Source organism: Mercurialis annua, linkage group LG2, assembly GCF_937616625.2.
Source record: "Mercurialis annua linkage group LG2, ddMerAnnu1.2, whole genome shotgun sequence".
In the NCBI taxonomy this organism is placed as follows: domain Eukaryota; kingdom Viridiplantae; phylum Streptophyta; class Magnoliopsida; order Malpighiales; family Euphorbiaceae; genus Mercurialis; species Mercurialis annua.
In genome coordinates, this window is record NC_065571.1 from 57,571,790 (window position 1) to 57,597,562 (window position 25,773).

Consider the following 25,773-nt stretch of genomic DNA (forward strand, 5'->3'; position numbering starts at 1 on the left):
AGTATTTTAAAATTATTCTCATAAGTCTATTGTTTTTATATTTATAACAAATGATGGAATCAATAAATCAATGAATTCCACATTTCATAAATATAAAATTTATAAATTTTTACCTCTTTCAATAAAGGTTTATAGAAAATGAATTTCTCCTTTCTCTCTTCTTAACTCTTTCAACTCTTCTTTAAATTATAGCCGCATTATCTCATAGAGAGAGGTGGGTTTCCAGTCATTTTTGCTAAAATTATATTTGGCCCGTGATTTTTTGATTTTCACCAAATTGCTTTCCTCTATTGTTTTGTTTTATTTATTTTTTATGGATTTTATCTACCCGGCATGAGTTTGTAACTTCTTTAAATAAAGAGCTTTGCATGGTAATTTTTTTTATTTCAATAAAAAATATTAAATTTATGATCCGATATTTTGCACTCAATCATTTGATGGTACTTCGTCTAAAAACCGGCCATTCTGATTTTCTTGCATTTTTATTTGAAACATTAGTTTACAAATATAACTTTTACGACTTAAAATATTATTTTCCAAATTGATTATAAATCTATAAATTTTATGCCCTTTTAGTCAGATTTTATTTTCAGATCAAGTTTTTTGAAATTTTATATTGGGTGACAGATTATATTGTCAAGTAACTTCAACCTATTATAAAATTTGACCTAATTATTGTAATTAGAGTTGAGACTCTTGCAGTCGATTTGGCTGACCATATTAGTATGTGTAGCGGAATCAAAACTATTTACTAGATATCCAATTATGAATTTGACCTAACAAATAACAATATAGAGAAATAAAAAAAATACAAGAAATTTACATAATTCAGCATTAAAGCTTACATCCAAAAAAAAAGAATCAAATCATCCACTAATTACCAAAACGAGTACAAAATTGATGGAAGATCACCAAATTCATACGCACCACGTCACACACACACCTTTTATTTACTACATTTATGTGATAGGTTACTCTAAAAGTTAAATAGTAAGGGTATATATAGTGAACGAATTGTCTATATAGTATTAGGAGTATTAATTGATCCGAATTTGATAATACTTTATAATATATAATGACAATAAAATTATCCTTCATCCAAATATGTAACAAATAGTGTCCCAAATCAATAGAATTTCAGGCAATATTCAACAATCTCTACTTTAACTTCAATTCTCCAATAAACTGTGATTAACGTCATATTTTTTATTTTAGGTCCAAACTGAATTTATTACAAAAGAGGTTTTGAGGAAAATCATACAAATTTCAAGAACGTCTTACACTTACTGAAACCAAAATAACTTTAAAGATTTAACTCTCTTCATGTGCATTAAACAAAATTTTATAAAGCTAGAATTTTTATTGGTCTTAAAACTAATACATGGAATAGAAGTTATTAGTATCCTGCAATCATTGAATCAAATAAAAAATATTGAAGTCGTGGCATATCCCTTAATCATCTTGTCGACCAACCTATTAAGTATACATTATATAAGTGTAGATCCAATTATAAGTGTAGATCCAATCTCAATTCATTGCCAAATAATCCATAAAACTCGTTGTTTCATCTATACTATATATAAAAGCACGGAAAGGGGGAGGCAGGCAAATTTACCGAATAATCCTTTTCAGTTTAGTATTAAATAAAGGTTTTATAGTCATTACCTAATTAGTTATTAAATTAATCACTATTGTAACTAAAGTCCTAATTAGAATAGGTAGCTAACTTATCTCCAATTTAGTTTTAATATGTAAAAAATAACTAAATTGTCTCCAAATTAGTAGGAATACCTATCTTTTAGTTTGATTGAACTACAAAATTAAAATACTGTATTTGGTCAATATATTAATATTTAAATTTCTATCTTATTATTATTTTTATTTACTCTAAAATTATAATTAATTTATGGAACAAATTTAATAACCGAATATATTATATTTACTTTTACAAAAATTCTTAACGGGGACAGGCAAATTTACCGAATAATCCTTTTCAGTTTAGTATTAAATAAAGGTTTTATAGTCATTATCTAATTAGTTATTTAATTAATCACTATTGTAATTAAAGTCCTAATTAGAATAGGTAGCTAACTTATCTCCAATTTAGTTTTAATATGTAAAAAATAACTAAATTGTCTCCAAATTAGTAGGAATACCTATCTTTTAGTTTGATTGAACTACAAAATTAAAATACTGTATTTGGTCAATATATTAATATTTAAATTTCTATCTTATTATTATTTTTATTTACTCTAAAATTATAATTAATTTATGGAACAAATTTAATAACCGAATATATTATATTTACTTTTACAAAAATTCTTAACTAATTTAATATTAATTATAAATAAAAGATTGATATAATTATAATAAATCTACTAATATATTCATTGACGTGTTACGTTACGAGCCACGTGCATAGCACGTAATACGAAACTAGTATATAAAAATACTAGATGAGTGCATTTAGAATTTATGTTCAACATTCATTATTGTTCTAACAATCTCATTATGCATCTTACCTTTAACTGAAACAATAAAAATTCTACACATTTTGAGTGTTGCCGATAGCTATAACTCCACTATAAACTCCGTTGTACGAAAAACCAATCGAAATTGGCATAAATATTATGTGAATAATCTGGATTTATATAAATTTTGGATTAAAAATTTTATGATGCATTTTAATCATAGACCTATCTTTCGACTAGTTCACCGGGTATAAACGGTCATAGAACCGGTCCACTATTAGGAATTTTTAGCACGTATTTTTTAAAATTTAAAGACCAGATTGAATCGAGTTAAAGTTTTGGAGTATAAATATTCTTCCATCAAAAGTTGAAAGGCTTATTTGCACCTTCCGAGACTAGTACAAAATAATTTCTTCCAATATTGAACTTACAAAATTGTCATGCAGCCGCCGTCTATGGAGGCCACATTTATAATGAAGATCCACTTCATTCTGCCGTTTTCATAGATCAAAATATTCTTAGGACTTTTCAAATTTATTAGTACTAACTTAGCCATCCTAATTAGTATCTTCATAGGAATAATAGTATTTTATACTGTTAAGTCTGACCAAAAGAATATTTATTTAGACTTGCTGATGAAATGAGATTGTTTGGAGTTTGAACCTTTTTTTATCTGTATGCATGGAGATTTAAATAAATTTTATGTCGATTATATATTTGAGGTCTCCTAAATACTAATCCCTTAAAATTCCGAAAATAAATAATATTTATTTTCATAATTCAATATTTATTCAGATTTCATTGTTTTATATTCAGTATTTTCTCTGTAATAAAATTAAGAAGAAATACAGTGGTACATTTAAAAGTAAAGAAATGAAATGAGAGAACAAAAGGTTGATCCTTAGAGCACAAGCTGAATAAAATAATTAAAAATAATGAATAGTATTAAAAGTAATAAAAAATAGGGTTAAAAATAATAGATAAGGAAGGGACAAGTAAAACGGCCGTCTATTATGTCTTCTTTAACTCGGCATAAAGTTTATACAAATCAATTATCAAATCAAATCAATTTAAATTTACTGGTTTGTTATTTACTTTGTTTAATTTTAATTTTAAAATTTTACTAGACTAATATAATTAATTTGAATTAAAATATTAGTATTAAACCAGTGAAATCAAAGCAAATACACCCCGACTCCCCGTAACCAATTACCACAACGCTAAGCATAAACTGAATTGGTGTTATGTATGTTCCACATATATACTAATCATGGTAGCATCTCCCAAAATAAATAGACAAATCTAAAATTTACAAATTTTATTTTTTGATATAATTATTTGTGTAAATATGTACATTATACTTTATATCAATTAAGGAATAAAAGAATATAAATTGAAGAACCAAAACAATCTATACACACCTCAAATCCCACTATACAAATTCCCATTTTCTAATGAAAAAAAATTATAATTCTCTCTAGTTGAATGAGAAAATGTCCATAAAATATTAAAAAAAAACTTGAAAACCTTGTAAAATGTCTTCAGAATCTTAAACAAATAATAAGATTCCATCTTTATTTTTCTTCATCTTCTTCTTCTAATTACAAATTGGCAATAGAAAAACCCTTCAATAAAAATCACAGGCTCCATTACCATTCACCAACCATGCATGACAACCAATCAAGGTGACATCAATTTAAAACTATTATTATCTCCTTGAAAATACTTAAGTTCCAACGATATTTGTCGCTCAATCTGAAGTTGACGACGAAAATTCTCAATAAACAACTCAGCTCTCTTGTCAATATCATCTTCTGATTGGTTACTTATGGTTCTATGTAGTTCAAACCTTGGAGAAAAATCATTATTTCTTGCCGAACAATCTTCTGATTCTGTATCATCCACACAAGCCTTCAACCCCGCTCTTTCGTTGAAGCTAAGGCGACCGGAGTTCTTCGTCACCAAAGAAGCTCCGTTGAAGCTAAGGCGACGAGAATTGTTTGATATCGAAGAAGCTCCGATCATTGAAGCCACTAAACGCCACCGATTAATATCGAGACTTAGCAGAACTTTTACCTTTTTCACTACCCTTTGGAATCGGCTAAGCAAAGACCAACCATCCGTCACCATTGTAATTAAATAATATCCGAGAAAGAAATTAATTTACGGATTATATATATTGATGAAAAATAAATGAGAAGTGGAGTCTAAAAAATGTGAACTTTGATGTAAGGATTTTAATTAATAAGTTGTGTAAGAATTAGTATGATATATTTATATGTAAATGAAGTGTTGAAGGAAAATTAGAGGAAAGTTGCTAATTAAGGAAGAGTTCAACGAGGTATATAGAAAGATACGTAGGGCAATAGGTAACCGTGTTATAATATATTAGTTTGCATGTTAAGGAATTGACTGTAGTCAATTCAATTGTTTATAATTATTGTATGTTCATCTTTTTTGAAAAGGTCTTTAAATTTTTAAGTGCTAATTATATATCACATTTCTAATTTCTATTTGGATGGATTATTCTATTCACACATAGTTACAAAAAGGATATGCATGGTTGCTTATCATAAGTAGGGATGGCAAAATGTAGGCTTAATACATAGTTTGACCCCTGAACTTGTACTCTTTTACCCATCTAACCTCTAAACTTAACGTCTCACCTATCGAACCTCTGAACTTGTTAAATAATCCGATTTAACCCCTAAACTTGATAAATACGTAAATATTGAACCCCTCCGTGCCACCTGTCACTTGAAACATTCTAGAAGAAATTGTGTACGGAGGGGTTCAATATTTACGTTTTTATCAAGTTCAGGGGTCAAATCGGATTATTTGACAAGTTCAGAGGTTCGATAGGAGAGACGTTATGTTTAGGGGTTTGATGGGTAAAAGGGTACAAGTTCAGGGGTCAAACTATGTATTCAGCAAAAAATGTACCTACCCATGGATATCCAATCGAATTGTACCAAGTCACCAAATTAAAAATTTACCCAGGGGACAAATCTTAATTGACCCCACAACGTACTGTTGTACTATGCAAATTTTTCAGACGCAATAACGTATTGTACTGTCTAATTTTTTTTTAAAAATTAAAATAAAAAATATGAATTACATCAATATACAGTCAACCCTCTGATAATTAATACATGATGGATCAAAAATTTATTAATTATTAAAATTATTAATTTATTAAATTTAAAAATTAAATTTATAAAGAAAAATTATAAAAGATATTTTAAAACATTTACATTAATAGACCTAATATTAATATTATATTATAAAAAAACTAACTAAATACACTTTACAATCACTCAATTTAAAAGAAATAATTTTATATTCAATTTAAAAAATATCAATTGATATCAAATCAAAAAATAATTATTAAGAAGTTGTATTCATAAAGTTAAATAATTTTTAATATTTTTTATACTAGATATACTTTACTTACTTTAATTTGTTTATCTAATAACTTCTTTTTAAATTTCTCAAAAGAATAAGAAAGTTATAATTTGATGGTATTTTAACTTCCACTTTATGAATTAAGGTTAGTCTTGCCTCAAATAAATTATCAATTGTTCTATATTTCTTTAAAAAATTCTCTCTAATAATTAATATTCATGTAGAATATGTTTTAAATTTTATTAATTATTAAATAATAGAATTATTAATTATCCGACGTGAAACGAAGTTAGTTCTTTCAATTTTCTATTAATTATTAGAATTATTAATTTATAGAATATTAACTATTAGAGGGTCGACTGTATTAGGAAAAAGATTTGTTTATGTATCTAATGTTCATTCCAAGATCAGAATTTCTCTCTACGTTTGATTCCGGATGAAATATACCCTGACGTTTTAAAACTGACTTATTTATGTCCTTATTTTTGACGGGATTAAATATTTCAAATTTTCCGTCACCTCTTTCTTACGTGGATCATGATATGGTTGGCACAAGTAGGCACATGTTTATTTATGTCCCTTAATGTATATCACACGACCTAAATTTACCCTTATACTAATTTAAATTAGTTTTTCAATAAAAATTGAAGATTTTTATTAGAATTTTTACACTCTGTAATTCCGGCGAGTTCATTGGAATAAAAATTGGTACGAAATATTAAAAAAATCATTTTTTATGATTTTGGTCAAACTAATTCGCATTTTGCGTTTTCGTATCAAAAACAGGCTTTGATTTTTTTAATTTCATTTAACTAACTTAATTAATAATAAATAATCCTAATTTATTCTCTAATTAACATAATTAATTTAACCCAATTGAAATTATAATTAATCAAAAAAATAATAATTTTAGTCCCGCCACCACCGCACTATCACACTCTGTCCACCACCACCTTCTCTCGAACTCCAGCCACCTACTTTGTCCTCAAGGATAAAAACCCGACACCATTCATCCTCTAGAGGATGAACGGTGTCGGTTGTCCATCCTCTTGAGGATGAACAAATTTGTTCATCTGTTCATCCTCCTCTGAAGCTGAACAATCTGTTCATCCTCAAAGGAGGATGAACAGTCGGTTGTTCATCCTCTTTGAGGATGAACACGATGAAATCATTCTAAAAAAAGATGAATAGAACTATTCATCTTTAGAGGTAAAATTTAAAAGACCCCTTAAAGTATTATGTATGTATATATTTAATATTTGAATTTTTAAATTAGTAAGAGATATAATAAAAAAATTTGAATCTCGTGGAGTCGCGACAAAAGAGAAGTGCGATTTATTAGGGATTTAATTAAAATTTATTTTGAGATGATTAGGTTTATTAGAATTTAATAAGGTTTTAATTTAATTTTTAATTAGGGTGTTCATTAGGATTATAATTAGAGTTTTTCACATTTCGTTTCAAGTATAGGGATGAATTGATACTTTGTTCCTAAGATTTTACATTAAAAATTTATATTGTGTGTTTTAATGAGATTTAGGTGTATTTTTAGCCAACTATAAATTTAGGGGCAAATCCGGGTTGTGGGATGAACATCAGGTACATAAATGAATATGTGTTTAGGTGTACCATCCATGTTATTATCCACCTAGTAAAGAGATGACACAAAATTTTAAATATTTAACCACGTCATAAGTAAGGGCATAAATAGACCAGTTTTAAAATATCAGAGGTGTATTTCAGTTAAAATCACGTAAGGGCAAATCCTGGCCTTGAAATAAACATTAGGAGCATAAACAAACTTTTTCCATGTATTTATATATAGTTCATCAATTTAACAAAAAATTATTTATTTAATTCATTAGATACTAATTAATTTATTTCTTTACATAAAATACAAAAAAATAAGATAATTATTCTAAACTTAAAATTGTGAAAGAAAAAATAATAAACAATTTATCAGTAAATGAACTATTAAATAATAACAAAAAAATTATTTATTATACTTTTATCAAATACGTCACTTATCATTACTATCTAATATATATATATATATAATAGAAATCAATTTTATTATATAAATTAATTTATTTAAAAACATATAAAAGTATAAAAAAGAAACACTTCCTCAAAATAGTGATGGAATTATATTTTTTTCCAGAAACCTATTTTATTCCTAACATAACACTTAATTCGTGACTCGCCATATTTCGAATTTTGAATGAGCCACTCCATCGGGATTTAAACTTACCCGAAAACAACTTTAATCTCGAGTGGTAGAACAACACAAATGACCTCGCCTCTAACACCTTGTGGGCTATATGAACATCATGCTTCGTCTTTTCTTTGTAAATTTTGGCGTACACCGTGAACCGAAATTCATCTAATTCATTCAATTGAAGTATTCGCTTTTTTTCCGCCGCTTTGAGGTTGAAATTCAACTTTTTAATAGCTCAATAAGCCTTATGCTCAAGCCCCATCAGAAGATGCACACCCATAAACAATCCGAAAAGGGGACATACCGAGAAGCGTTTTATAAGCCGTACGATATGTCCACAAAACATCGTTTAACTTCAAAGACTAATTCTTAATTTCGCATCCCATTCACCGTCTTCTCAAGTATCCGCTTCAATTTTTGGTTTAACACTTCAACTTGTCCGCTCGTTTGAGGATGGTACAGAGTAGGAACTCAATAGCATATTGTACTTATTCATTAAGGCCTCGAATTGCATATTACAAAAGTGTGAACCACCATCGTTAATGATAGCTTTAGGGGCATCGAATCGGTTCATAAGGCGCTTGAGGAATCGCAACACTATCTTGGAATCATTGGTAAGCAAAACTTCCGCTTCAACCCATTTTGATACATAATCGACACACATATATATTATTTCTCAAAAGATACCACAAAATGGTCCCATGAAGTCTATTCCCATACATCAAAAATATCCACTTCTTAAATCGTGGTAAGCGGCATCTCATTTCTCTTGAATATAGTCCCTACTATTTGACACCTATCACATAGTCCTTGGCATCTCTAAAAAGTGTTGGCCAAAAGGACCCGCTCTCAAGAACACAAGCCGCAGTTCTTGCCGCTTCATAATGCCCCTCATATGCCGACTCATGACAATGGCTCAAAATTGGTATCATTTTTTGAAATGCCACATACCTTGTCAACATCCTATCCCCACACACTTTGAAATACAATTCATCCTATAAAAATCGCTTTGCCTCACTCAAAAAATTCTTCTTTTGGTGGTAGGATATGTCAGGTGGCATGGCATCCGATGACAAATAGTTGGTGATGTTCGCATACCATATTGTTTTTAGCTCCGAGATCATCATAAGCATCTCATCCGGGAACCTCTCATTGATCTCTACTTCAAATGGGATAGGTTCCGTATTCTCAAGTCTTGAAAGGTGGTCGACTACCACATTCTCCGTCACTTTCTTATCTGGAAGCTCCACATCAAACTCTTGCATTAATAAAATTCACCGGATGAGTCTCGGCTTTGCATCTTGCTTTGCAAAAAGATTACTCAAAGCGGCATGGTCGATATAGATAATGACCTTCGAGCAAAGCAAGTATGACTAAAACTTGTCCAAAGCAAACACCGCCGCTAGCACGAGCATACCCATCTAGGTCTGCTCCTCTTCGTCGATGAAGAGGAGCAGACTCGGATGGGTCTGCTCAGGTGGTGGTTGCCGATTTTTTTTCCCAGCAGCGTTGGCTGTTTGACCCCGGTGGAAATTATTTTTTCCGGCGGTCGGAATGGGACGATTACCTTTGGAGAGGGGGTGTGTGGTGGGGAGTTTAGGGGGTGGTATTCTTATTTTCTTAGAGACGTTTTTAATACAATTTGCCAAATTATTTTTTTTGATCCACTTTTACAAATTTGCGTGTATTTGATATTTCGTGCCAAGTGCAGAGGGTGAAATGATTATTTGTCTGCTGAATTTTGTCACATAAACTTTTGTAATTTGTATATTACTCCTTTTTAATGAATTCTAACTTTTAGAAAAATTAAATTCCAAAAAAATATTTTAAGAGAAAAAGAGATGAGGACGAGTTGTACTCGAATGTACGGTTTATCAAAATCCCACAAATCTAGAAAAAATAATAAAAAATTGAAATACTAAAAGCAGTAGCCTCAAACCATTTTGATATCAAAGGCACTGCTTCGAAATAAGTTTCCAGCTTCTCAAGTAAGCTTGTAAGAATATCACTGCTTGAAATTTTTATGATCAGACCATAATCAGAGGACAATTGCAATAAAAGGAGGCCGTTTTGCTACTTTTGATTACTGAGATCATCTCAATGTCTTTATCAAAATTACCGGTGAATTCGCCACCGGCGGCGAAGAAAGTGGAGCATGTTATGGAAATGTTCGGCGATCTTAGAATAGATCATCACTACTGGCTCCGCGACGACTCTCGCTCTGATTCTGATGTCATTTCTCATCTCCAACAAGAAAACGCCTACACTAATTCCTTTATGTCCGGTAACACTCTAATTCTCATTTTCTCTATCTCAATCAATCATGATATTAGCTTAGTTTGTGAACTAGCTTGTTTAGCAGCGAGCTCCGCATTCTGTTAGTTTATGTGTTCACTTCCTTCTACGAGCGCTATCGGAAAAAATAGTTCATGTTCAATTTAAATTTGAGCCAATTTCCGAACTAGGTATCGAGCTCCTATACTGTTAATGGAGCTTATATAGCTAACAAGCTCATACACAAGCTGTTCATGAGGGTCGTTTAAATAAATGAACATAAAATCAACTCGAACTCAGGTTTGTTTAGATACAAGCGACCAGGAACCGAACTCTTATAGAGCCGAACGCTGCACCGCTCGTGAATAAGCTCTTTTCATTTACTGCCCTATTCAATGACTTTTTTAAAGTTTGGATGAACTTTAAATGAATTGATCGTTATGGTAAAATTGGTTTCAGGAACCAAAGAATTTGAGGAGCAGCTTTTCGCTGAAATAAAAGGGCGAATAAAGGAGGAGGACATATCTGCACCCAGAAGAAAAGGACCTTACTACTACTATACGAGGACTCTTGAGGGCAAGGAATATGTTCAGCATTGTCGACGCTTCATATTGAACAATGAAGTCCCTCCTTCAGTTCATGATGTTATGGGGACTGGGCCTAATGATCCTCCTGAGCATGTTATACTGGATGAGAATGTTAAGGCTCAAGGGAATGAATATTATAGCATTGATGCTTTCGAGGTTTAATTAGCTAAATATGCTCTCTTTCTTGTGTGTGTTTGTTCCTCTGTAGAATTTAAAATTTTTGAAGTTATAAATTCTTGGGTTCAGGTTAGTCCAAATCACAAACTGGTTGCATATGCAGAAGATACTAAGGGGGATGAAGTTTACACAGTTTATGTTATGGATGTGGAAACTGGGGACCTTGTTGAGAAGCCATTGACTGGTACGACTTCATCTGTTCAGTGGGCCGGGAATGATTTTCTTGTTTATGGCACAATTGATGAAGTGCATCGTTCTGATAAGGTATCACCACCATACAGCCATCTTATTTCAAGATTTTTTCTTATTTTTAAATTATGGGAAATTAGTTATTTCAGCCTATGCAGAAATTGAAAATCCAATTCATGTAAGTTTTCTGTTTTAGCTTTTGTATGCAAATGATGATGCTTTGATGTTCAATATCTGGTTAGATTGATGTTAAGGAGGATTGGTTTTGGTTTCCTAGGTGTGGTTACACAAGTTGGGAACAGATCAATCAAGTGATTCTTGCCTTTATCACGAGAAGGATGATAAATTTTGTCTGGGTCTTGCAGCCTCAGAGAGTGAAAAGTATATATTTATTGTATCTGACAGCCAATGTACGAGGTCTGTCTTGTATATCGATGTTTCTAATCCTGAAGGTGGTGCTAAGGTTTTTGCACCATGCGTACACGGTGTTGATATAACTGTCAGCCATCGAGGAAATCATTTCTTTATTCAAAGGAGAACTGATGAGCTTTTCAATTCAGAGCTACTGGCCTGTCCAGTTGATAACATCTGTGCAACTACAGTTCTGATTCCTCACAGGGAAAGGTAATATTGACATTCTAATGCTGATAAGGTTTTTCTTTTCATTTGGACAAAAAAGCAATTGCATGTTGATACCATGACACAGTGTGTTGCTTAACGGCAATTTTTGTTTTTTGTGGTGTTTTAAAGAATGTCTCTTGCAAATAGCTTATAAAGCAGTGTGCATAATAATATCTACAGATAACCACTGAAACAAATAATATTCATTCGTCACTCATTCCATGATATCTAATATCTATTAATTGTCGGTTTTTCCAGTACAAAAATTTGGCATGTACAGCTCTTTGCTGACCATCTAGCTGTATATGAGCGCGAAAATGGTCTGCCTAAAATAACAACATATCAGCTCCCAGCCATTGATGAGCCAGTCACAAGCCTCGCAGGTGGTCAAACTGTTGATTTTATTGACCCCGTATACTGTGTGGATTCAGAAGAGTCAGAATTTTCTTCTAGCATTTTGAGGTTTTCATACAGTTCATTGAGGACTCCTCTCTCTGTGTATGAATATGATATGAACACAGGCATCTGTGTTCTGAAGAAGATTGAAACAGTAAGTTATGAACACTTACCTTTCACATGTTACCATCTAGATCTAGTTGATTTTGTCATCGCATGAGTTTTTCCACGAGTCTTTCTGTTATTACATAATCAAGACTAAGTAGTTTGCTGACCTTGGAGCTTAATTATACAGTATTTCCTTGTTTAGTTCTGATTGTGCAAGTTGTTATCATCAAATCAGAGTAACCTATTAGTTCAATTTTATTTTTTTTTTGTTGTGTTTTAAAAATTTCTGAATAATTTTATTATTCTTTTCCATTTGTAATTAAACAGTAACAGTAAAAATTACCCCAACAAAATAAAAATAGGACCATGTTAAAGATGTTTGTTAGTCCATTAACTAAAATTTGAAGCTATTAATCCTACCATTACAACTTGCCCCTGAAACCCCAAATAACAGACAATTTTCCAACTTAAAATTCATCTTTGACATGTGCAGGCTATTGCAGCCTGTTTGTTCATAGAATCATAGTATTATTTGGCCTTAACTAAGAGGGCAACTAAGAGGAGGCTTAAATAAAATATATTTTTGGTAATAATTTAGCTAAAAACTGAGAAATTTATGTAGAAAGTTTCAATTAACATCATTCATTTCTATAATAGTTCAATTAAGCTACTATTTTTAGTAAAATGATGCCACTAGTGTCTAGATGAAATTTTTTAGTTCAAGGTTGATAAGATGCACTTGTTTGCATATGTGTTAGTAATGCGTCTTCCCTGGATTGCCTTTTAAGATTTTTCAAATTATATTCTCATTTATCTCAAACTTGTCTTCTGATCATAACATCGGATTTCTATTTACTTATTTGTACAGGTCTTGGGAGGTTTTGATTCATCTAATTTCATTACTGAAAGGAAATGGGCCACAGCTTCAGATGGCACCCAGATTCCTATATCAATAGTTTACAGGAAGGACCTTGTGAAACTTGATGGATCTCATCCATTACTGCTTTATGGCTATGGCTCATATGAGGTAGTATAAAGAACTGGTAGAATAATAGTTGTTGCTCTTGCTCCTCTTGTCAAACTTAGTTCTTTGATGGAAATGGTTATGTTCATTGTGTAGTAGACATGTTTTGTTATTATAATATCAAAGTCTTTGTTGCATTCTATCGAGATATTTCATGATGCATCATTTTATTATCTGTCAGTGAGTTGGCTAGTTTATAATAGGACCTTTTACTCTTTCCATATCCTCTCTAGTTTTGTTGCCTTTGTTATTTTGACATAGGAAGTTGTTAAGCGACTCATGAATGTTAATTTACTTCTTCTGTATATTGTTTCTTTGTTAAAGTTGAATTTACTGACAGTTACATTCTCCTTTCATTTGACTGCCTTCTAAACTCCCTTTCCATGATAAAAACTTTTATAATTTTATCTCGCCAGAAGGTGAATAGTTTTTCTATTATTTCCGGCCATTTTTGGCTTAAGTAACTTTGCATGCATATGACTGTCTGGGCATCACCTTTTCATTCTTTCACTACAAAGTTGAGTTTCTCTCATTTCTCTCGTGTATGATAAAATTGAGTTCCATTTAATAGAATTGTTTAATATGGCAGATGAGTATTGATCCCACATTTAAGGCATCGATGCTTTCTTTATTGGATCGTGGCTTTAGCTACGCGATAGCTCATATTCGCGGAGGCGGTGAAATGGGGAGACAGTGGTATGAGAATGGGAAGTTCTTGAAGAAAAAGAATACCTTTACAGATTTTATTACTTGTGCAGAATTTTTAATTGAACAGAGGTATTGTTCAAAGGAAAATTTGTGCATCGAAGGCAGAAGTGCCGGTGGATTGCTTATTGGTTCTGTTCTTAATATGAGGCCTGATCTGTTCAAGGCTGCAATTGCTGGTGTACCTTTTCTGGATGTTCTGACTACTATGCTGGATCCAAGTATCCATCTTACGACTGAAGAGTGGGAGGTGTACTTTTGTTCCCTTTTTTCTTAAACTCTTAGTCATAATGATCCTTAGTAATTATTTAAAAACGTCCGCTTCTCATTGTATGATCTTAGAAGAGCTGAAGACAATTATTCTTTGATTTTTGCATGAAGTGACCACTTTGATGACTTAGGTCTATAATATTGTAGTTACAAGACCTAGATTCCAGTATTCTAGAAAGCAAAAGCCCTTTTCAAATTTGAACTTTGACGGTGGTGCATATATATGGAATGTGGTCTTGGATTAAACCGAATCTGGTCAAATATGCATTCCGGTGATAAATCATTATTATTACGCTTTGGCTTATTTCTACTGCTGGCAAGTGCTTTCATATCACGATTCACCATCTTTAATCAGTTGTCGATCTTTTCTGTAGCAAACAGCTTGTTATTGTTTCCTTCCAGATCTTTGTATGATAGCTAATATCTTCTTGTTACCCCAGGAATGGGGAGACCCTAGTGAGGAAGAGTTCTACTTCTACATGAAGTCATATTCCCCAGTTGATAATGTGAGTATTATGCAGCCTGCACTTCAAGCTTTTTTTTTATCCAGTATGGTATTGTTATTTTTGCCGAAATTTATTTCTGTTAACATGATGTAACTTAAGCATATTTTAGTCTCAGTTTTCTTTCTAATCATATTGATATAGAGTACCTTCTTTTGAACAGGTTAAGCCTCAAAATTATCCCAACATCCTCGTTACAACAGGCTTGCATGGTGAGTAGCGGTGTGCATATAAACTATTCTAGCAAGTATGTACATAAGTGTGTTCATCATTTTTACATAGTGAACTAAGAGCTCTGGCGATGCTGGTTTGACGTATGAATTCCAAATTAAATATTTTAACAAGCTTGGAGCCGGTTCTTCTAACGAACATCTACCATGTGACGGTGGATTTGCATATTTTTATTGGTGGGGCCAAGGCATATTCATGTGTGTAGCATAAGTACATAAATTTGCTATAATTACCCATCCATACAAAGGGCCACCTTTGATATTTTTTTCCAAATTATACAATTTGTTATTGTTCTATAGTGATTGCGAGAATAAGAGAGAGATTTAGTAAAATATAATGGACTGATGGGTCAAATATATCAAGTTATTTCCCTCATTTGGTATCAAAATAAGTATTGCTCAACACAAATCAAACTAAACTTATGAGTTTTAAGTTGGACTCTTATCAAATATAGGTAGGAACATACTTCAGTATATAAAGTAGGGACAAAAACAAGACTGGTGGGGAGAAAAGCAAGAAACTTATTTCTGTAAGAAATTTGAAAGGTCTAATTTTGGCAATCTTTGTTGCTGCTACCATTTTCCATTATTGTTAGCTAGGTGGCTTACTAGACAAAGCACTTGTGCGTTTTTCTATTTCTCATCATTCTTGTCCTATAGATGGTGTTCGAGTGGAAAATAATGTCAATTAAATATATTAAAGTGTCGAAGGATATGTATGTAGGGGCAGTTACTAGTGTTCTTATAGCTGGAGGTGATGCTAAGGATTTTTCTATTTAATTCCTATCTCTTTGCCCTAATAATGGATGAATTGACAAAGAAAATACAAGATGATGTCCCTTGGTGCATGATGTTTGCAGATCATGTTTGTACTAATAGATGAGATTTTAGAGGAGTAAATAGCCTGTTAGAACATTGGAGGAGCAATTTGAAATCAAAAGGGTTTAAGCTAAGTAGAACTGAGACATAGTATATGCATTGTATTTTTGGTGAGTGTACGAGTGGGGGAAAAGGTGGAGTTACCTTGAGTAAGGGTGTACTGCCTCAATGCACAAACTTTAAATATCTTGGCTCTATCATCTAAGAAGATGGTAATTGTGGAGGAGATATTAGTCACTGAAGCAGAATGGTTGAAATGGAAGAGCGCCATAGGAGTTTTATGTGACCGTAAGATAGCTATGAAGTTAAAAGGCAACTTTTACAGGACTGTAATATGGCCTGCTATGATGTATGATAGTGAGTGTTGGGCAATGAAAAGGCAGCACGTATCTAAGATGAGTGTAGCTGAAATGAGAATGTTAAAGATGGATATACGATTATGCAATAATATATAGAACGAGTGATGAATGTATTTGGCAATATTAGGAGTGAGTTCTACTGAGAAGAAGTTATGATAATAGAGATTGATAGGGCTTGGTCATGTGAGTCGTAGACCTGTTTATGTTCAGGTTAGAGGTTGAACATATTAAGTCAGATGGAGTGAAGAAAAGGAGAGGAAGACCTAAGCAAACTTGGATAAAAGTGGTTCAGAATGATCTAACAGCTCTTGGTCTTCTTGAAGAGGTCACTCGCAATCATATTGAATGGAGAAAGAGAATCCATGTGGTCGACTCCAATTAATTTGGAAATAAGGCTAAGTTGAGTTGAGGTAATGATCATAAAGTCAAAGAGATCTAGTGATGTACTACGAAAAACGTAATTTATCAATTTCTTGCAGAACCATAAGGGGTATGAACCTTTGAATTTATTTATTTCACCATATACAAACATGTTAACTAGTTCTTTGTGAAGATCATGACTAATGTTAGAAATAGGAAGGCATAACTCTCAAGCATGTAATGCTGTCAATTATTTCCTTCTACTTTGATTATTATATTAAAACTGTAATTTCATGACGATTTGAGAAAATTCCCTTTCTGCAATTTAAAAAGCTGCTTCAGTTTGATTTAGAGTATGCATCTGAAGCACAGAAATGACTCTTTTGGGTGCCACGGCAAGTATGCAACTGTTATTTTATATTAGACAATTACATGTTAACTTGTTATCCCCCTCATTGCCTGCAATGATGTGGCATTATGTAGCAAAACAACAATCACCATCTATGTGGCAAACATGCATGTATGCAACTGTTGTATAAAAAGTTAAGAATGCACTACACAGTCTGGTACTTATCCCTGTTTTAAAAACATCGTGTTACTCATATCACGGTATAATTTCCAAGAAAAAGCTAGCCGTGCGATCAAGGGTGGGGTTCATCCAAAGAAATTGATTTGCATATGTTATGCTTTAATGTTTGATGGTTGAACATTATCACGCAGTCTAAACTTTGATGAAATGTGCAGATCCACGAGTTTTGTACTCAGAACCTGCTAAATTTGTGGCAAAATTGAGAAGTATGAAAACTGATGACAATGTGGTTTTACTCAAGTGTGATCTCTGCGCTGGACATTCTTCAAAGTCGGGAAGGTATGTTGTATAATGCACACACATAAGGCTATTGGTTATCCTAGATTGAATCTCGGGGTAGATGTATCTCATCTCTATTCCTCTTGGCTGCATAGCTGCCATCCATGAATATAGGTTTTTTTAAGCATCTGCGCATTTGATATATCTTACTATATATGAAAGTATGGATGGAGGGGAAACATGCAAAATTTTCCAATAATTATTTTTAATTATTACTTATTGATGACTAAGTTTGAGGTTTTATATTCATTTATTAATTAATTTTAAAATTAGATTATTTATTTAGTTATATTCAAATAACTAATTCACCTAAAAGTTTAAGTTGTTAGGTGAGCTCCAACTATAGTATCATTTCTAACCTGTTGAGCTTGAAACATGAACATGTACATGCCTGCTGTATGTTGTAGTAAAATCGAGCTCGATCACGAGCTACTCGAATTGAAGTTTGAATTGAAGTTTGCAAATATACCTTTTTAAATGCTATATTTTTGCACATGTGCAGATTTGAGAAGCTTCAAGAGGATGCATTCAAATATACTTTTCTGTTGAAGGTTCTTAATATGATTCCTGATCTTGGGTCTGCCCAGAATTGATGAGACCTATTTATAGAAGAAGTAGTGCTAAGATTAAATATTATAATGTCTTGGCAAAAACTTTGGCCTTAGACTGGCTTCAGCAACTTCGCCCTTTAAGCGGAGCGGAGTCCGCCTAAAGAAGAACGTAATTAATGTAAATTCTGCGGAAAAAATAAAATGAAAAGGGCAGAATCACGATGTGGTGCTTTAGGTTTAGAACATTGTCATAAGATATTAGTGTGAAATTATACATATAATGAGATGAACAAACAATAATGAGATTATATATATTTTAAAAATAGAACTGGCCGGTCAAACTATTTTCATCTTAAATCGGGAGCTGATTTCATCTGAAAAATAAGATTAGAATTATATATTTTAGTCAGATCGGATTTTGACCAATCTAATTGGAATTTCACTCTGTTAAATATTATGTTATTAGCAAAAAAAAAATTAAAAAATATAGGATAATTTCAAAAAAGAAAATAAAGAAACTGGTCAGACGGGTTAATTGGTCCGGTCAGTTCAACTAGAAATTATTGGCTTTTCCGGTTGGATTGCTGATATGGCTTTTTGGAGAGTGGATCACTTCAAGTTCAAAATTTCCTCCATTTCTCTCAAGTCCACTTAGATTTTAACACCTAAATAAAATGATAAAAATAGAGAGAATTAAATATCAGTTTGCTTAGATGTCAAAAATCTAAGTGAACTTCAGAGCAATGGAGGGTATTATAAATTTGAGGGGAGCGATTCCCGGCTTTTTGAACTTACTATTTAACGAAAACTTCATGGCTTACATTATGTTCGAACTAAAAAACATTTGTGGCATGGATCTATGGGGCAGCTGACTTGTTTGGTAACAAAAATTGGCACAAGATATGGTAGGCATTTCCTGTTAGTTCCGTAAAGTCATCAATCATAACATATAATAATAATAATTTAATTACTACTGAAAAAAGTAATTGTTAAGTTCGGCCAATTATTTTAATTAATTGAATAATCAACTTTTATGTATTGATATTAGTTATTAAAATAATTAAAATTAATTTCATTGTTAACTTTTAATTATATGTAAATTTAGAGGGCAAATGGATGTTTCCATCCTATACAAAATTATAAAATAATTACAAAAATAACATGACGTGTGTGTGTATGTATTGGTTAATTCGGTTATAACTACGCGAATATTGCACCCTAATCATGAGACAAAAATGATTGTAATGTTAGTCCATTGTTGTGAGATTGAAATTGAACAAAATTTCATGAGAAAAAACTAAGCAACATCATAATGGAAAAACAATCAAACAAATATAACATATATGTAATTTGATAATTGCCTATGTCTACGAGGAAAAAATGAGTAACTCACTAATATCAAAACAAAATTCAAAATCCAATTCCTGTCATCGACTTATTCACTTAATAGAAAAGATAAATACAAATTATATTAGATACAAATATTGTATGTTATCCAATTACTGAAATCTTTCTCTCTCTAGAAATTTTGCTCCTTTCTCTCTAAAATTTTTTCTTTTTTCTTCATTTTTTAAAGGGTGGGAGAAGGTGATTTTCTGATTTCAATCGGAAATCACCTCCTCCCCGCCCATAAATACTTAATATTTGATAGTTTGTCTTTATTTCAATAAAACATCTTATGTAGTTTTTTCGATATGGATCTTAGCGTTTTCTTAAACGAAATTTTATGGTTTCATGTTTTATGTGGTTTGTTTTCTAAGATCTTTTAAGAATTTCTAGTGATTATTTAAGTTTCATAGTCAATTTCTTGTAGATCTAAGATTTTGAAGGTTTTTGCTATCTAACTTCTAAGAACTCCATTGACAAAAATGATTGGAAATATGATTTAACCGGATCAAGCGGGCCGAATGTGTGGCCCATTAATCGGAGATAAGGAAAAATCAAAGTACCCGCTCCAACAGAACTTTTGCTTCTTGTTCGGTTAACCTATGCAGAATCTATGTCTAGATTTGTTCTTCCGATTTTTTTATTACTTGTATCTTCCAATGTTTGTTGTATTTTCTTTCTGAGTTCAATAATTGAAAGATCATATATTAATCATGTTATATGATTTTTCTTTTGCATTAATCTTCATCAATGGATTCTAATTGTGAAGGAAAAACTATTGTGTGTTATATACTGTTTAAAATTCTAAAAGGACGTAATAGTGATATTTATATATAAGGTCTGTTTGGTGCAACTGTTTCTTATAGCTGGTGGCTGGTAGCTGATAGTTGATAGACTATAAGTGTTTGTTGAGATTTAATTAGATGTAGATGTTTATATATAAAATGACTGTAAAGATATAATTTTTATTTTTTTTATTAAATTATAATATATCATATGATATATTATTTAATGAAAATGTTAATAATTACTTTTTTATAAGAAGCAATATTTAGTTTAAGTTTATTCAGATATTTTTTTGATAAATTTATAATAATTTTTTTAAAAAAATTATTAAATTATAATTTTTTTAATATAAATAAAATAATTTTATATAATTTATAAATGATTAGAGTTTTTTAAAATAATTTAAATAATTTTATATATTAAAAAAACGATATATTCTAATAGAGGTAATTTTGTCTAAATAATTAAAAAATATTGAAACAGCTATCAGTTGTTGCTAAAATTTCAAAATTGAGTTTTTCAAACAGCACCTGATGAAGGTTCAAAAAATTCCGAATTTTTTTAAAAAAATTTCACCAAGCACTTTATTAGAATTTTTCAAAAAGTAAAAGTTAAAAACTCTTCTAAATAACTGAACCAAACAACGAGGTAGTGTTAGGAAACAACTTACAAGAGATATCAAGTTTGCAGACTAACATGTACCGCCCTATGATTGTGCCCGTAGTGTTAACATGGCCTCCACCTGGTCTAGGGAATGGTAGACTTTATAGTAATTTTTAGTAAAATTATTCAAATTATAGTAATTATTAAATTTATCAAATATTGATTAATCTAAATTCGTGTATAATATAATTATGTAAATGGTAATTTTTATATTAAATTTAGAAACAGTTTTGTACTCATAATATTGAAATTTCTGATTAAATTAAAAAGCATTTATTATATATTAATGTAAGTGTTTGATGGTAATTACAATAAGAAAAGGAGAACCTAATATACACAGAAACGCATGTCAAGTTGACGATGAAAGAAACAAAACATTGTAAAGTGGTGGCCACCATAAAAGCATGAATTTGCTGATGATGATAATGATAAGGCCAATAAGCAATTACTTAATTTGCAGAGGAAAAGCATAAATAAATTGAAAAAAACAATCACTAAATGACGTCTTTCCTATGTCATCATCTTCCTACTAGATACCAATTCAAAAGAATTTGTTTCCCTTAAAAAAAAAAACTTCAAACCATTCCTTCTTCTCTTTTTTTTTTCAATTTTTTCATTAAAATATTTAACTGACCTTTTGTGGTGAGCAATTTTGTTTTCTTTTGTTAATCTAATCATTTTTTCTAATAAATTTAGATTTTAAATTTATTTTACTTTTTATGATATTTTTTCTAAGTTTCATTATTTTCTTCATGAATGCATTAATGGGGTGAAAATCTAAATTGTTATTATGGAGAATTGTGTTTTTATGTGTTTTCAACTGAATTCTGACTATGTTTGATACGTACTCGCGATACATGCGAGATGTATAAAACCTGTATCTGAGTAGTATCTCTAACGCATCAAATAGTAATCAAATTACTAAAAAATGAGTAATACAACTACAGACTGAATATAACATTCTCAATTAAAAATTCTCAAAAAGAAAAAGAGATAGCCGAAAGATATGATATTAGTAGGAATACTTATCTTTTAGTTTGATTGAACTACAAAATTAAAATGAACAAAGGATCACTTTACCCCCCGAACTTGACACAAAGTATCAAAAACGTCCAAATTAGCAAAACGGGATCACTTTTACCCTGAACTTGTCAAATTTAGTACAAAAACCCCCCTCCCCACTCTCACCTTAGAGAGTGTACCTCACTCTCCGGTTTTAATAGTGGTTTTGGTTTTCTAAGGTGGTTTTTGCTTGAAAAAGGTTGAAAATGGTCCTAATTTTTTTTAAACATTTTAAATTAATACCTAACAATTTTAAAAAGGGACAATTTCATCCTTTTAATTTCAAATTTAAAAATTACAAATTAGTCCTCCAACTTTTATATATACACCAAATTAATCCCTAAAATTTATATTTTTACTAAAAAAAATCAATTTTTTTTTTAAAATTAAATCAGACCCATGGGTCAAAAATTGACCCATGGGTCTTGAAGAACAGACCCAGGTCTGTTCTTGAAGAACAGACCTGAGTCTGTTCTTCAAGAACAGACGTCAGTCTGTTCTTCAAGAGAACAGACTGCCGTCGGTCTGTTCTCTTGAAGAACAGATCGCCGTCTGTTCTTCAAGAGAACAGACCGGCGGGTCTGTTCTCTCAAGAAGAACAGACGGCGCGCCGTCTGCTCTCTCAGGAACAGACGGCGCCGCCGTCTGTTCTTCTTGAGAGAACAGACCCGCCGGTCTGTTCTCTCAAGAACAGATCTGGTCTGTTCTTGAGAGAACAGACCACGCCGGTCTGTTCTCTCAAGAACAGACTTCCGGCGAGGAGGAGGTCCTCCTCGCCGGAAAGTAAAAAAAAAAATTGAATTTTTTTGGATAAAAGTTCAAAAAAGTCCCTAGGTTAATTAGAGTTTAATTGTGATTAATTAGTATATAAGTGTGATTAATTAGAGTAAATTAAGTTTAATTAGAAATCCACTCTCCAATTAAGTGCCACGTCAGCATAAGGGGTGTTTTTGTACCGGTTTTGACAAGTTCAGGGTAAAAGTGATCCGGTTTTCTCAATTTGGACGTTTTTGATACTTTGTGCCAAGTTCAGGGGGTAAAGTGATCCTTTGTTCAAATTAAAATACTGTATTTGGTCAATATATTATTATTTTAAATTTCTATGTTATTATTTTTAAAGATATTATTAACAAAATTATATTAATTATTTAATTATGATTATTATAAAACAAAAAGAAGAATAAATTCAGTATGGAAAAAAATTTTAATAACCGAACATATTATATTTATTTTTATAAAAATTCTTAACTAATTTAATATTAATTATAAATAAAAAAATTGATATAATTATAATAAATTTATTAATATGTACATTGACGAGTTACGTTACGAGCCACGTGCATAGCACGCAATGCGAAACTAGTATATATATATATATATATATATATATATATATATATATATATATATATATATATATATATTAATTCAAAACATATATGTGGCGCATGCTCTAAAAGTGTATAAATTATATATAAAGGATGTACCTATCATGTATTATGTATTAAAAGGATGTATAAATTATGTATTAATGATGTATATATCAAATACATTTAAAAACACATATGGAAAACACTTCCAATAAAATATTTCAAAAAGAATGCATTTGAGCTGATTTTAATATGTCAGTATGATATATCCGAGATGTATTACTGATGTATCGGATATGGATCAGAGATGTATATATAATACATTGAGGTATTGATGCTGACGAGATGACGTGCTTAAGGAGCTAGTGTGCCGGCTCGTCTAACGCATTGCCGTTCGAATGCACTAGCGTGTTTGATGTGCTGACGCAAGCATCATATGTATTTTTTTAATAGACACGTAAAAAAAGTTACTGGGTTATAATTCAAAGACTTGAAATTTTTAAAAAGATTAGATGTGTTTAGTATTTCTTTATTATTTTATCAATAAAAAATATGATATTATTTTATTCTTGAAATAAACCCAAGAAACCAAGCAAAAGAAAAAAAAATATAAACTCTAAATATTTTTTCTTATTTGGAGTAGAGATAAGGATGATAACATAAATTTTATTGTTGATCTCCTTAATTCGAATCTTCCAATTTTTGAGGAAGAGCCACACAAATTAAAAGTCGTTATTCGTAATTTTGGCTATATAGGAACTGTGGGTGATGTAGTTAGCGGTAAAGGAGGCGTCGATCTGATGGATATAAATACAATAAAAGAGAATCGGGTTTTAAATCTCCAATGAGATTACTATATCTCTCTCTAGCAGAGACTAGATTACAAAAGAATCGGAAAGAAAGGTTTGTTTGGAGAGAGAATAAAAAAAATTATATTTAAAATTAATAAATAAAAATGTCCATTCAGCGATGTCTATTTTTATTTTATTTTTATGTAGTTTAGTGTGTATTCCACTCTTTTTTGATAGTATAGGATAAAATTCAAACGTTTTTTTAATATAGGAGTCCAGTCTGAAAAACAATTAAATTTTATTTTGTAATTCTATATACTCCCTCCGTTCCAATAGAGTTGTCCACTTTGCCTTTATCACACAGTTTAAGAAAAGCAATTATTGTTTATGGGTTTTGTAAAATTTACCTTACTTTTCTTGTCATACCCCTATTTAATATGGGGTCCACTTATAATTTACTCATTAGTAGATTTTTAATAGGGGTAATATAGAAATATTAAGTGTAAAAGTTAATTATTTTTTGAAAGTGGATAAGAGTTTTGAGACAAATTTTTCTCTCAAAGTAGACAACTCTATTGGGACGGAAGGAGTATATGATTTTGATTGACTACGTAATGAAACATAACAATGAATCACACCTAATTTTGAGTTTATTTGATTAGTTTGTGTAGTAGGTAAAGTTGGCGCCCCAATAATAGCATAATGAAATGGACCGGAAAAGCCCACAGGCAATGTGATATTGAAGAAAGTGAAGGTTAGTGCGTTAGGTAAAATCCTACATGGCATAAATATGATTTAGTTGGGTTTTCCGTCAAACTTGACATTTTCCGAGTATCCTTTACCAACCCCCCAAACTTTTACATTTTCCTCTCAATCATGACATTGCTTTTACATTGCTCTGAAATACCCTTTACCAACCCCTACATTTTAGCAATCCATAATATCACCAAACTTACACTGCACACCCAACTCGATCTCCAAAATTCAACATACATCTTTCGTTTTTGGTCTTTGGTCCAATTACGTACGATACATTAGATTGATACACATGTTCATCATGGTCAATAAATTGATATGTTCATAATATATGGTAAATATGGATTAATTCTATATCAATTACATCAAACCCATATATATATATATATATATATATTATATTGTTAAACAATATAAATATTTTCCGCTTTTAGTAATATTAATAAAAATTTAAAAGTCGATTAAAAATACATTTATTTAAAGATTTTTGTTTCAATATAGAGATAATTTTTATTAAATTAAATAAATTAAGCAAGAGTATCTTTCTCACATGATGAAATATAAAACAAAATAATAGTAAAAGGTGATAAAAATCAAACTTAATTGATTTTGAACTATTTTAACTATAATTACAACAAATTTTTTAAAATTAGATATTATGATTACCAATATAGTATAATAGTATTATCACTTATACTATGATGACCAATTTGAGCAACTTTTTGGTACCCTTGGACCTTTCATTCACCAGCTCTCCACCACCA

At 31.0% G+C, this 25,773-nt stretch overlaps 2 protein-coding genes across 2 annotated transcripts; one reads left to right on the forward strand and one right to left on the reverse strand.

Moving 5' to 3' along the window:
• Positions 1-3,864: 3,864 nt before the first annotated feature.
• Positions 3,865-4,716, reverse strand: LOC126670046 (uncharacterized). Its single transcript, XM_050363700.2, has one exon. It carries the CDS (start codon positions 4,599-4,601, stop codon positions 4,152-4,154), a length of 450 nt encoding a protein of 149 aa, XP_050219657.1. The 5' UTR covers positions 4,602-4,716; the 3' UTR covers positions 3,865-4,151.
• A 5,266-nt stretch (positions 4,717-9,982) lies between these two features.
• LOC126669151 (uncharacterized) lies at positions 9,983-18,552 on the forward strand. The gene is made up of 11 exons (XM_050362526.2): positions 9,983-10,378; positions 10,828-11,111; positions 11,202-11,396; positions 11,599-11,945; positions 12,201-12,492; positions 13,315-13,473; positions 14,060-14,425; positions 14,886-14,951; positions 15,112-15,160; positions 17,521-17,644; positions 18,147-18,552. Exons 1-11 carry the CDS (start codon positions 10,195-10,197, stop codon positions 18,235-18,237), a joined length of 2,157 nt encoding a protein of 718 aa, XP_050218483.1. The 5' UTR covers positions 9,983-10,194; the 3' UTR covers positions 18,238-18,552.
• Positions 18,553-25,773: the final 7,221 nt, after the last annotated feature.

Bases quoted from the DNA above. Each gene is read 5' to 3' on its own strand.
- LOC126670046 (XM_050363700.2), bottom strand. From the start codon at position 4,601: ATGGTGACGGATGGTTGGTCTTTGCTTAGCCGATTCCAAAGGGTAGTG.
- LOC126669151 (XM_050362526.2), top strand. From the start codon at position 10,195: ATGTCTTTATCAAAATTACCGGTGAATTCGCCACCGGCGGCGAAGAAA. The intron at 11,946-12,200 runs GTAATATTGACA...CGGTTTTTCCAG, and splicing joins CTGATTCCTCACAGGGAAAG to TACAAAAATTTGGCATGTAC. The intron at 14,426-14,885 runs GTGTACTTTTGT...TTGTTACCCCAG, and splicing joins TTACGACTGAAGAGTGGGAG to GAATGGGGAGACCCTAGTGA.